We start from the raw sequence: 12,906 nt of genomic DNA, 5'->3' as shown, positions 1-12,906 counted from the left end.
GACTTGAGTGCAGTTATCTCATCTATATTTTACCATCTCAATAGGTGTCCAGGCATTCATGTGTGAATCTCAACACAGTGATTTCAAACTAAGTATCACCCTCATGGAGTTGTTCAGCATGCAGATGATGAAGAATTCTGGAAATTCTAGTTCTATAATTATATTGTGATGCTTTTCAACCCTCATCGGCTATAGGCTGTCAATGTATGTAATTTTGGAACTGTTCACACATCGTCAAAACCAGTGAAATGTCTATGTGGTGGGTATTTAAAAGATCAGACAAATATGTCACTCAAGGTACAACAAATATTGTGAGGTAATTTTATTCCCCCTCATTTTTAGGTAAAAATATTACAGTATACAAGATAATCTTATTAAAGGTAAAAATACAGTATTTTGATTTTTTCTCTAAACAGGTCTACATACAGTACACTTTTTTCTTTGCTTTTTTATATATTTTTTTTACAAATATAACTATGACTAGGCTATCTGTGTTCTCATCTGGCACTTAAGAACGGATCACAGGTCACCTTCTGATTCTGCTTTTTTTCTCTTAGATGAGATCTAAATGATATGATCATCTCATAGGTGCACCTTGTAAACAAACAGTACAGTTTAGTGTTTCCAAAGTAATAAGGTGTGCTTTGAGCAGCTTAAAAAAATCAAATAAACAAGCAACTGAGTTTTCAGTTGCACCATGTACTGAACTTTCCCCTTGTAACAGTACAATTGGAGGACTGACTGCTACTGCAGCTTGTAAATAGGTTTAATTTTTAAAACTTCCTGTTTTTTGTTAGTACAGCTGAGCAATAATTCCTAGAAAGTCCCTTTTTGACAAATTACCCCTTTTTTGTCAATGGAATGTCCTCAGCCAGTTACAGGTAGGTTTCCTCCCCCAAATGTATTCACAGTTTGATACCATTCTGCAATATCCATTGTGAATTTCATTTATGCTATGGCTTGCCATTTGACATTCAAAATTTGAGCTGAGTTGCCTCATTGTGATTGGTCACAAGTCACACGATATTGTTATTCTTCCTTGACTGAATGAGTTAACTCTTAAAATGAAGTTTCCAGTATAAATCCCCAGAGGAAGTCAATTTAAGATCACTGTATTTTAATGTGTGACTTCACATTTGCTTTCTATTAACCCCAGTGCTAGTCAAACTCAATTTCATAGGTGTCCATGGAAAGCAAACACGAAAGAAGTGCACATCTCTAAGTGAATGCCAATTTGTTTTACAGTTTTAATGAATATTTGTGGAATATTTTTTGCATGATTCACCCAGATCTAACCCCTAGATTAATGGATCAGCTCTCTAGGGTTGCATCTACACATCACCGTAATTCAAAATAAGATATGCAATTTGAGCTACGCAAACTGTGTATCTTATTTTGATGCTATTTCAAAATATCTTATTTTGTCATTTGGCACTGTTTGCACGGCACCAAATTTTGAAATAAAACGCTATTCTGAAACGTCCCTTACTCCGCGTAGAATGAGGTTTACAGAGACATTGGAATAGTGAGCCTGAAATAACGGGCTTGCTGTGAAGATGCAGGATAGCGATTTTGGGATACTCCGGTATCCTGAAATAGCGTTGCAGTGTAGACATAGCCTAGTTGACTCCATTTTGGCTCCATTGACTTCAGTGAAATTATGCTGATTCAGACCATCTGAAGATTTGGCTCTCTGCCTTTTTTAAAAAGGTGCCTTGTGTACCTAGTATAACCATGATTAACTTTTGGAGATGGTGCATCTATTTCTGATGTCAATGGGCTCATTTTTATATCACCATATCACCTTTATAACATAAAGTCACAAACTGATAGTTGGCGTCTCCCCAAAACACCTTCTAATGCACAGTGCCCTTAGCAATATCTTTTAGGTGGAAAAAGTTCAGGGCTCGGTACCCATCTCTTGCACTGTTTTTGCTCTCTTAAAATGCTGGTTGAAATATCAAATAATGTTTAGAAAACTCGCTGTCTTTCTCTTTGTTCACCATCAAATGTCCTTATTTAAGTTCTTTCCAAACTTGTCACTCAGCTGTTGTATTAGTCTGGCTAACTCTCCAGTAGCTTCTGACTTTTCTTCTAGAAGCTCGTAGCGGAGACTGGAAATATCTTGCTTAATCTCTTTAAGTTCTCCTAAAATTGAAAAAAAAAAGTTCTTGTAAGCGAGATTGAATTAAACAAGCGGCCGCGTTTTAATTCCGGAGAATGTGTTCATTTGGGAATGCAAACTGTAAACATGGCACCAAATGTGCAGGACCCTACCTGGAGCAACAGCTACACAAAAAACACACTTCCCCCACTCCCCACAATCAGCTCCAATTATGAAAGCAAATAACAGCAATGTGTGGAGTATCCTTTTGTTCTTTCCAAGCTACGCAGTGGCTTTTGGTGATTCAGGGACAGCGGTCACATGCCAGCATGTATTCTGAGTGGGGAACTGCAGGGATGCAGACGGGATAGCTCAGGCCAATGCTTTTAAAAAGGCCTTGCTAATGCCCATATGAATGTACAGTGGCATGCGCCTTTAAGAAGTATGGGTCTGCTTCGAGAAAGGGTGGTCTTGGCTGCATTGCTGAATGGTGCTGTAGGTTTGGTTGTGATGTAAAGTGGTGTAAAGTGTAAAAGTCTCAGCAGAGACAGTGGGCAGGATTTTTTTCCCTCTGCTCTGACCCCTGTATGCCACCATGGTAATGTCCAGGGTCTAGGGAAGCCTCTGAGAATTTGTCTAGTGCAGGCACCATGTAAGACACCTGTAGGCTGCCCTCCACAGGTCCCTTCACAAGCTGCAGTGCAGGGGTGAACCAAGAGCTGTGAGGTAAGACATGGTGAGGCCACACCCCATGCCACCCTGGTGTCTCTAGACAACTTCAAGGGCACGTCTGCTATAACTCTGGCCATGTTCACTCTAAATGGAAGATCGCTGCTGCCGCAATTGATCTTCCAGAGTTTGCTTTAGTGAGTCTAGTTAAGTCTCATTAAATCAGACTCACAGGGCGCCACCACCAACTGCCCGTGCGCCTGCTTTTATGAGGAGCAAGGGATTCTGACAGGAGCATTTGCTCCTGTCAGGCACCTGTTGTGGGGACAGTGGGGAAACATGAAACACTGTAGGTCATCTCCAGCTGCATATTTAACGTCGCCAGAATTGACTATCTTGCTTCGGTGTTCCCTCTTAGTGTAGACCTGGCCTTAGAGAGCCTTCCTAGACCACAGAAATTAGACCACAGACCATTTCAGCTCACCGAGAGGGCCAAAACTGTAAAGGCACACAGATGGTCATCTACCCTCACCAGGGTATGCCTGTGAACGCTACCTCTACAGAGCTGCTGCAGACAGTCTCGCCCATACGATTTATGATTTGACACACCAGTTCAGAGCTGAATAACGATGCATGATTTCAGCAACTGTAACATCATTAATTGTAAAAGCCACTTGCCTTCATTGACTTCATCATTCTCTCGATCGACCTGAGCCTTCAGTACATATCGCTTAATAAGACGCTTCATTATTTTCTGCAATGTGAATAAAAGTGGTTACATGGAATGCTATTGGTTATCTGTCATTCTAGCACTACTATGAACAGTTTGAGCAAGAGATTGATGAAATCCTGGATCCATTGGCTCAATCAGAATTTCACTATGGACTTCCATATAGCCAGGATCTTACTTACACACTTTGTGTTGCAATAGTTGAATAACAAAGATGAATAAGGGTCCCACATGAAAGGCAGAGCGTGAATGATGAAAAGTTATTTACTTGTTTCCATAATAGAAGAACCAGAGGACACCAAAATGAAATTAATGAGTAGCAGGTTTAAAACTAATATAAGAAAGTTCTTCTTTACACAGCGCACAGTCAACCTGTGGAACTCCTTGCCAGAGGAGGCTGTGAAGGCTAGGACTATAACAGAGTTTTAAAAAGAGCTAGATAAATTCATGGAGGTTAGGTCCATAAAAGGCTCTTTGCTAGGAGGTAAGGAATGGTGTCCCTGGCCTCTGTTTGTCAGAGGCTGGAGAGGGATGGCAGGAGACAAATTGCTTGATCATTGTCTTCGGTCCACCCCCTCTGGGGCACCTGGCACTGGCCATTGTCGGCAGACAGGTTACTGGGCTAGATGGACCTTTGGTCTGACCCAGTATGGCCATTCTTATGTTCTTATGCAGATCAAAGGATACCGTGGGACACATACAAATATGGTGGAAGGCCCATACATGAAAAATAACCAAAAATGTTTAAATATCAAACTAAGAAGCGGAATCAAGTTTAGGTTTTTGGGAGATGGGTTGCTGTTTAAAGTATTCATCAGAAAAAATCTGGAGGAAAAAAATAAATTACTTGTTAATGACATTATCAAAGTCACTTATTTCATTGAACTTAGTGCCTGATCCTACATTTTGTGAAGTCAAGGGAAAGACTTCCACTGACTCCTGTGGATGTTGTATTAGATGCTAGCAGAACAAAACTCAGTGAAAAATAGAGAAAAGAGTCAGAAGATCCAACAAAGTTGGAAAAAAGGTTTAAAATGAATAAGAATTACTTTAGAAAAATAGCAGGTATTTAACGTATGCAATGAAAAATAACACCAGGTAGAAGTATGAAATGGAAGATTATTGGATAGAAAGTGCAGACATAGAGAAGAATGGTAGCAGATAGCAAATCAGATATGATCTTGCAATGTGATGCTGTTGCAAAAGTGCTGAAACTATGTTTATACAGAGATGTATAACTAGAAGTCCTCCTAAGGCCGTGTATGTTCTACATTAGGCTACTACTTAACTCCTGTGTATTTTTTAGCTCTCTAGTAAAAAGAGAGAAAAAAATCCCACCACTGATAGTCTGGAGAAGATCTAAGGATGAGCAGGAAATATGACAAAAAGAGGAAACAGACTGATCTCTCCCAGTATGTCTTTACTGCAATGAAAACCCCCACAGTGCCAAGTGTAAGAGCCCAGGTCAACTGTGCAGTGTAGACAGGGTTGGGCTGAAACCCCACAAGAAGGGAGGGTCTCAGACCACAGGTTCTGGCCTGAGCCCACTTTTTTACATTATGGCTGCGTCTAGACTGGCAAGTTTTTCTGCAAAAGCAGCTTTTTGTGGAAAAACTTGCCAGCTGTCTACACTGGCCGCTTGAATTTCCGCAAGAACACTGATGATCTCATGTAAGATTGTCAGTGTTCTTGTGGAAATACTATGCTGCTCCCATTCGGGCAAAAGCCCTCTTGCGCAAATGCTTTTGCACAAGAGGGCCAGTGTAGAAAACGCGGTATTGTTTTGCGCAAAAAAGCCCCGATGACAAAAATGGCGATCGGGGCTTTCTTGCGCAAAACCGCGTCTAGATTGGCACGGATGCTTTTCCGCAAAAAGTGCTTTTGCGGAAAAGCATCCGTGCCAATCTAGATGCTCTTTTCCACAAATGCTTTTAACGGAAAAACTTTTCCATTAAAAGCATTTGCGGAAAATCATGCCAGTCTAGACGTAGCCTACAAATTTTAAGAAAGCCCAACGGTTGCAAACCTGAGTCAGCTGACCCAGGACAACTGTGGCTCTGCCATACATCTATTATTGCAGTGTAAACAGGCCCAAGGGATTACCTTTTAGGAGTTTAAAGTTAAGCATCTAAATACATTTTTAGATAACTATATAGCTCCCCTGGGTGCCCAAACGCACAACTAATGAAAAATAATCTACACTTGAGTGTGTAGAACAGATATGGAAGTGGATGCATTCTTGCTTGGGGTTCTTTGCTTGCATGCAAAGAGGGTTAATGGAAGCTTAATGGTCCTATGCAGAGTTCCCCCTTGTATTCCCCCTCGTGTGGCATGATTGAGCCCACAATGTTTAGTTACTCGGCGGAAATGTCAACCCAACAATCAAAGCAGGTGGTGCTCGATCTGCAAGGAGGCTATGTCTCTTTGGGATTTGCCCTGATCCCGTTAGGATTTTTAGTTCCTTTTCCTATCTAACGAGGGACACTCTCCATCTGCTTTCTAGAACAGGTGCACTAACATCCTTTTTCGAGCATCCAGACCAGTGGTTCTCAACCTGCTTACCATTGTGGGCCAGAGATGTGTTCCAAACTGTGTTATGTGGGCTACATCCCATGCTCCTTATATGGCTCTGAGGATGTCACCTGGGCCTCAAGGGTATGTCTAGACTACAGGCTTCTGTCGACAAAGAGCGTCTAGACTACATTGAGTTCTGTTGACAAAGCAAGCTGCTTTGTCGACATGGTAGTGTAGACGCAAAGGACAGTTTACATGCAATAACACCTTCTGTCGACAGAACTCTGTCGACAGAAGGCATTATGCTTCGTAAAATGAGGTTTACCAGCGTCAACAAAACTGCTGAGTTCTGTCGATGTTATGTCGACAGAACTCAGTGGTAGTGTGGACGCAGGTATAGTTTTGTCGACAAAAGTTCACTTTTGTCGACAAAACCCTGTAGTCTAGACACACCCCAAGTGTCCCACAAGCTACAGGTTGAGAATAACTGATCCAGACACTAGAAAGGGAAAAGCCCATTAGCATCTACTTTCATCTTGAGTCACCACAGTCCCTACTCCCGGGACTCATTTCTTTTATTCGTCACAGGAGGCAACGCCTCATTTATTATTTATTGCATTCACTTTGAGCCTTAGTTTTATGATCTTATACACAGCTGATAAGACTTTAAGGAGAGTTACTGTGCCTAGACAACGATGTGGGCATTAGACATTGAGGGGCACAGCCTCTGCCCAATGTCGGACCTCAGCAGCTGGGCCAGTCATGAAGAGATACAGGGACTAGGAAGAGGACTGTCTCTTCAGGATACAGCCCCTCCCCCTTTCTGGTGCCATTCCCATAGGGTCAAGAAAGGAGGATCCAGACAATGGCAGAAATGCTATCCCAGCTATCCCTAACCCCCTTGGACTGTTTGTGTCCTGTCCACACCTACCCGTGCCTGCTGCCATGCAAGAAGCTCCTGCCACACTGAATTTTTTTGTCTGTACCTTCTGACCATACACGCACACACAACCCTCTCCTTTGATGCAATAGAACCACACTCGCTCAAGTATCTGGGGGGAGCCTCCATACCCTTACATGCAAGAACTGGATTTGCCTTCCAGATCTTGCTCCTGCTCCCACTGAAGGCAATGGCAGGGCCCTAACTGTAGGATAGGGCTAAGAAGGCTCTTAGACTCCTCTCTATTTACACTGCTATGAATAACAATGAGTTCAGTGGCACCTTAAAGACTAATAATTTTATTATGGCGTATGAGTTGCAGTTCACTTCATCAGGTGCATGAAGGGAAAGAAAAAGAAACAGATAGTAGGGGTACAGAGATGGGAGTGTTACACCAGAGCTAATTCAATCAGGGTGAATGTGGATAAGAAGGTGGAAAACTTTCTAAAGTGGAAAATTACTTAAGGCTCACTTATCACCATAAGTGATTTTTCACTTTAGCTATTCTCGCCTTCGTATCCACAGCCACCCTGATTCAATTAGCTCTGATGTAACACTCCTATATCTCTACCCCTACTGTCTGTTTCCTTCCCTTTCCGTTCATGCATCTGATGAAGTGAATTGCAACTCATGAAAGCTTATGCCATAATAAAATTGTGAGTCTATAAAATGCCACCAGGCTCCTTGTTGTTCATGCTAAAACAGACTAACATGGCTACCTCTGAATACTATGAATGGTTGTCTTCTGGCTTTTATGTAATGATGTGAATGGCTACTCCCATTGGGACTGAAAGACAGACATTTTAAGGTGGTCTTTTTGAGCAGTTTTGTCATTTTGGGATAAAAATGGAGGGGAATCACAGCAACTTAATGCTCAGATGGCCTCATTTCTCTTGGCATCTCATAATTCTTAAAAGCATATGGCTCCTCATACCCTGACTGGCAGATAAGTTCTATCATCCCCATTTTATGACTGTGTAACTGAGACAAAGAGAGACTAGGCAATTTGCCTAAGTTCCCAGAAGTAAGCTTCAAGGGGTAGCTGAGTTAGTCTGTACAGGATAAAGTTAAACAACAAATGATCTGGTAGCACTTTATAGACTAACAAAACATGTAGATGATATCATGAGCTTTTGTGAGCTGTGCCCATGAAAGCTCATGATATCATCTACATGTTTTGTTAGTCTATAAAGTGCTAGCAGACCATTTGTTGTTTTTTAATTTTTTCCCAGAAGTAGTGTGCAACAGAGCAGGTCTCACATGGCCCTGGCTAGCACACTAATCACAGAACCATCCTACTCATACAACCGAGGTTCAGCCCCGTATGTCCATTGAACAAGAATAAATTGTGCTGCTTTAAATGTCACTGACAATCTCCCCAAAGGTTATGAAACAACTCCACCCCCAAACCAACCCAAAACCAAAAACATCCCACCCTTTTGTCATGATCATTAAGTAGCTAGATGGGAACTGTAGCAATATAAAGGCAGGAGAATGACAAAAAAAAAAGGTTCCAATTATTTGTCTATGTGCTGTCTAGGGATGGAATGTGGAATGTTTAGGACTTTGTTGTTCTAGAGAAGAGATCTTTCTCTAGCCAGGTGGGTCAGTGAAGGAAATATATAGGAGACACAGCGCACATACTGTATGCTGAAGATGGCCAAGGTTGTTGAATCCAGATGGAAGACGTGTTGCCACCTGAGAAAACATAAATTGAGGAACATTCTGGGGAAAGTGGGGAAAGACAAGATCCCAGCAGAAACCCTTTTCAAAATAGGGAAGTTGCAGGAAAACAAGGACTCAACATATAATGAATGCCATTATCTTCTTGACATTTTCTATCAGAGCATTTACCTGTGCCAACCACAATAGTTGCTGCACTGCCTATATTTACAATAAGATGTACTACCCATGCCATGTAGTTAAAGGTGCTAAATGTCAAGATCTTCATAGTGCCAACTATACCAGAGAATATAACATGGCAGGCTTTGGCCAGGATACTGAACAGCAGAAAGGCAAATGTGATAATTCTTTATCAAGAATCTGAGGCATGGATTTTACTCTGCAGACTTTGGAGGCATTCCTTGCATTCTATTCAGCAATGCTACTGTATTTTTGCTTTGATACTGTATTGTGGCATTTTAGCCTGGCATCTCTACTGCTGTCTTCCACCCCTTCTGGGTTCTTTTCTACTCTAAGGCTTTATCTACACTGCGGCTTTTGCCACAGGAGCCTGTGCAAATGAAGTGCAGATTAGCATATCGCTGTGCTTCATTTGCATAATTTATTGAAGATATTTTTGCGCAAGGGGTTTTTGCACAAAAACAAGCAGTGTGGTCGTTTCCTTCTTGTGCAAAACAGGGGTTTTGCGCAAAAAAAAACCCTATCCACACGGCTTGTTTTTGTGCAAAACCAGCTTGAATAAATTATGCAAATGAAGAGCAGTGGTACGCTAATCCGTGCTTCATTTGCATAGGCACTTGCGGCAAAAGCCACAGTGTAGATGTAACCTAAGTGAAATGGCTTCTCAACAACATAGTTACAGACACAATAGAGAAATATTGGCCAAGATTTCCAGAAATGGCTGTTGATTTCAGTTTGCCTAATCTGAAGCAACATAAAGACACCTGATTTCTACAACACACTGAGCACCCACTGACAGAAAACTAGAGGTTAAAATCTATTTACTCCTGAAAATCTTGGATAGTTAAACTAATTTTCAACCCTCCAGACTTTGCTCACTCACATAGTTCCATGGATTTCAATGCATGATACTCATGTAAGAAAAAATTCCAGAATCACACCTTAATTCATAAGTTATTGCCTTCTATGCAGGAATCAGTTTTCTTTATGCATTTATTGGCCATACCTTATTACGGAATAACGGTGCAGTGTAGCCATACTTATACTTTTTTATCCCACTTTCCTTTCCATAATCCTGTTAATAATTTACAAATATTTTAAGTATGTAGATGTTAACCATAAACCTGCTTAGTTGGAGATTTTGCTACTACACATACAACCAATTGTTTCCATAGAAAATATGACTACCAAAATAATAAATTCTCAGGACTGGAAGTTGGTGAATAATTGATGTTTTGGTGCCCAAACTAAAAAAATCTTTTACAAAAAGTGACATCAGTTTTCTCAGCAAAAGAAAAGCTTAAAAATAAATTATTTCAGGATGCACGAGACATTTCATTTGACCCAAAATGAAAGGTTTAGTTTAATTTTTGAGTATATTGGGGTTTTTTTAGTGAAATCTAGGTACATTTCAAAACTAATTGTAATTTTGAAATGTAAAGTCAAAATGTTTCATTTCATGGATGTCAAATGGAAATACTTCAACCTTTTGAAAGCTTTCTCCCCTTCCCCAAATTTCTATTGGCATTATTCACTCTAAATTCAGTAACAGTTTTGGTGGTTCTCCCCAAAGCATTTTTTAGCAAATAAACTATTTGTAAAGAAGTATTTCACCCAGTTCTACTCACGACTTTACAACAATGGTAATTTCACGGTGTTGGGAAAGTAAGCTATGTTATCACTGCTCTCAGAATTATTTTTTGTAACATACCACATTGCAGATCCAGCTCAATAGTACAAAGTGTTGCCAAAGAAAGCACATGAGGATGTCAAAGTAAAGTCTAGAGAGACCACACTGTGTCATGACAAAATGAAACACTGTCAATGAGTCTACGATGAAGCCCAGGTGAATGCTTCTTGTATTAAGTTCACGATAATCACATTAATGTTAAATGCATTTCTATAGATTTTACACTGCCATCCTGCCTTAAGCAATTATGAAAGGAGAAGGTTTGGTCTCTGTACCATTGTGACATAAGGGGGATCGTATTCACTCTTGTAGTCACCGTATTCACTGTTTTTGTGTGCACTCTGTTTGCTATGTTGTGTTGTATATGACTCTACTGTCTTGCACTGTTCTGTGGTAACTCTGTGTGTGTGTGTGTGTGTGTGTGTGTGCGCGCACACGCATGCCTCAGTTTCCCTGGGCACTGCAACACTATCTGGATGAGGAGTGGAAGGCTGGAAATAAGTTCAGTCTCTCTCATGTCCTGAGGACCAGATGACAGCAGATAACACCTTGCCCAGGAATCTGAACAAAGGAGGGAGTGGGGATGCCTAGAAGGCTGGGACCAGTTCCTGGGTGAATGAGTTAGTTTTTTCGGCTGGCTTATGGAGAAGAGAGTCTAGCTGGCTTGGGGGGCCAGGTAGGGACCCTGAGCTCTGGCTCTGGGCCCCCTAACCACAAGATGGATTGTACTAACTGCTCCTGGTTCCTGTAACAACAAGTCTGTGTGACTCTGTGTCCCTGTGAACCAATAAACCTTCTGTTCTACTTGTTGGCTGAGAGTCACATCTGGCTGCGGATTAGGGATGTAATAGTGTAGTCAATTAACCAATTAATCGATAAGCAAAAGCTTATTGGTTAATGCCATAGATTACACACATTTCCTTTCCTCCCCAGTACATTTTTTGGCAGGCAGACAGCCCGGCTCAGTTCTGGCTCACACCAGATCCAGGACCTATCCCCGCTGCAGGTGTCTTAAATTAATACACCTAATTTAAAGTGTTTTAAGAGCTGGGTGGGCAGGCAGCCCGGCTCAGTTCCAGCTCACTCCATGTCTCGTGAGGGGAGCTGGATTTTAAACTGGCTCCCCTCGTGGACCAGTTCTCACCGGGAACCCCGTACTGCTGCCTCTGATACAGGGGTGGGGCCGGAGCGGGGCCAGAGTGCACTGGCTGCGGGCCCTGCCCCCGGGAATTATAGAATAGTTGACTAACCGATAAGAATTCATGAGGTTACTCGACTATTCAATTAACCGATATTTAACATCCCTACTGCGGAGGAGGGTGCAGGGCCCAGTGACTCCCCCACACTCCGTGACACCCATAATGTACTGTGTCCTTTGATTTGATTGCTTGACACACGCCACTGTAAACTGACAAATCTGATCATTTCAAAATAAACCTGGTTCGCTTACAGATCTTTCCCCTAACTCTTGATGTTCTACTGTGATTACCTGATATCTTGTGGGCTTGTTATAAGCCTTCTTCACAGTAAAGTTTTCTGAATTTCGAGCACTAGATTGAAAACGAACTTTCTGAAATTATAAAACACAATGAAACGTTAAATCTGGATCCGCTTCTTCCCCCAAACAAACCTCTCCATCTCAGATTAAAAGAGGTATGCCGACATTAGAAAACATTGCCTTCTGTGAGCAGGTTGGAGATCCTAGGGTATGTCTACATTACCCCGCTAGTTCGAACTAGTGGGGTAATGTAGGCATACTGCAATTGCAAATGAAGCCCAGGATTTGAATTTCCCGGGCTTCATTTGCATAAGTGGGGCGCTGCCATTTTTAAATCCCCGCTCGTTCGAACCCCGTGCCGCGCGGCTACACGCGGCACGAACTAGGTAGTTCGAACTAGGCTTCCTAGTTTGAACTACCGTTACTCCTCATTCCACCAACACTTACATTCTCCAATTAATAAACATAATTCGTATTTAGCTTTCACACAGCAGTTTTCATCAGCAGATCTCAAAGTGCTTGACAAAGGAGTCAGATAGGTCACCCCCATTTTACAGACAAGAAAATGGAGACTCAGAAAAGCACGGCAGTGACTTGCTGTTTTTTTTGGATATTAGGAAAAACTATTTTACTAGAAGGGTAGTGAAGCATTGGAATGGGTTACCTAGGGAAGTAGTGGAGTCTCCATCCCTAGAGGTATTTAAGTCTCGGCTTGACAAAGCCCTGGCTGGGTTGATTTAGATGGGATTGGTCCTGCCTAGAGCGGGGGGCTGGACTTGACGACCTTCTGGGGTCTCTTCCAGTTCTATGATTCTATGATAAGGGGATGGTTGGATGAAATAACATGATCTTGGTAACTAATTGACCATTCATTATCAGTTGGAAATAGGTCAATGGA

At 41.7% G+C, this 12,906-nt stretch overlaps 1 protein-coding gene across 1 annotated transcript in view; it reads right to left on the bottom strand.

The window, feature by feature from the left end:
* Positions 1 to 1,940: 1,940 nt before the first annotated feature.
* Positions 1,941 to 12,906, bottom strand: part of TRPC7 (transient receptor potential cation channel subfamily C member 7) — a 156,797-nt gene continuing 145,831 nt past the window's right edge. The window contains 4 exon segments of the mRNA XM_089769627.1: positions 1,941 to 2,014; positions 2,017 to 2,148; positions 3,452 to 3,527; positions 12,000 to 12,080. Of these exon segments, the coding sequence (XP_089625753.1) occupies positions 1,941 to 2,014; positions 2,017 to 2,148; positions 3,452 to 3,527; positions 12,000 to 12,080 (363 nt within the window).

The sequence above is a fragment of the Pelodiscus sinensis genome, chromosome 16 (genome assembly GCF_052426305.1).
Source record: "Pelodiscus sinensis isolate ZL-2025 chromosome 16, ASM5242630v1, whole genome shotgun sequence".
Classification (NCBI taxonomy): domain Eukaryota; kingdom Metazoa; phylum Chordata; order Testudines; family Trionychidae; genus Pelodiscus; species Pelodiscus sinensis.
Note: the sequence above shows the minus strand (reverse complement) of the source record. Positions and strands in the feature narration are given on the sequence as shown.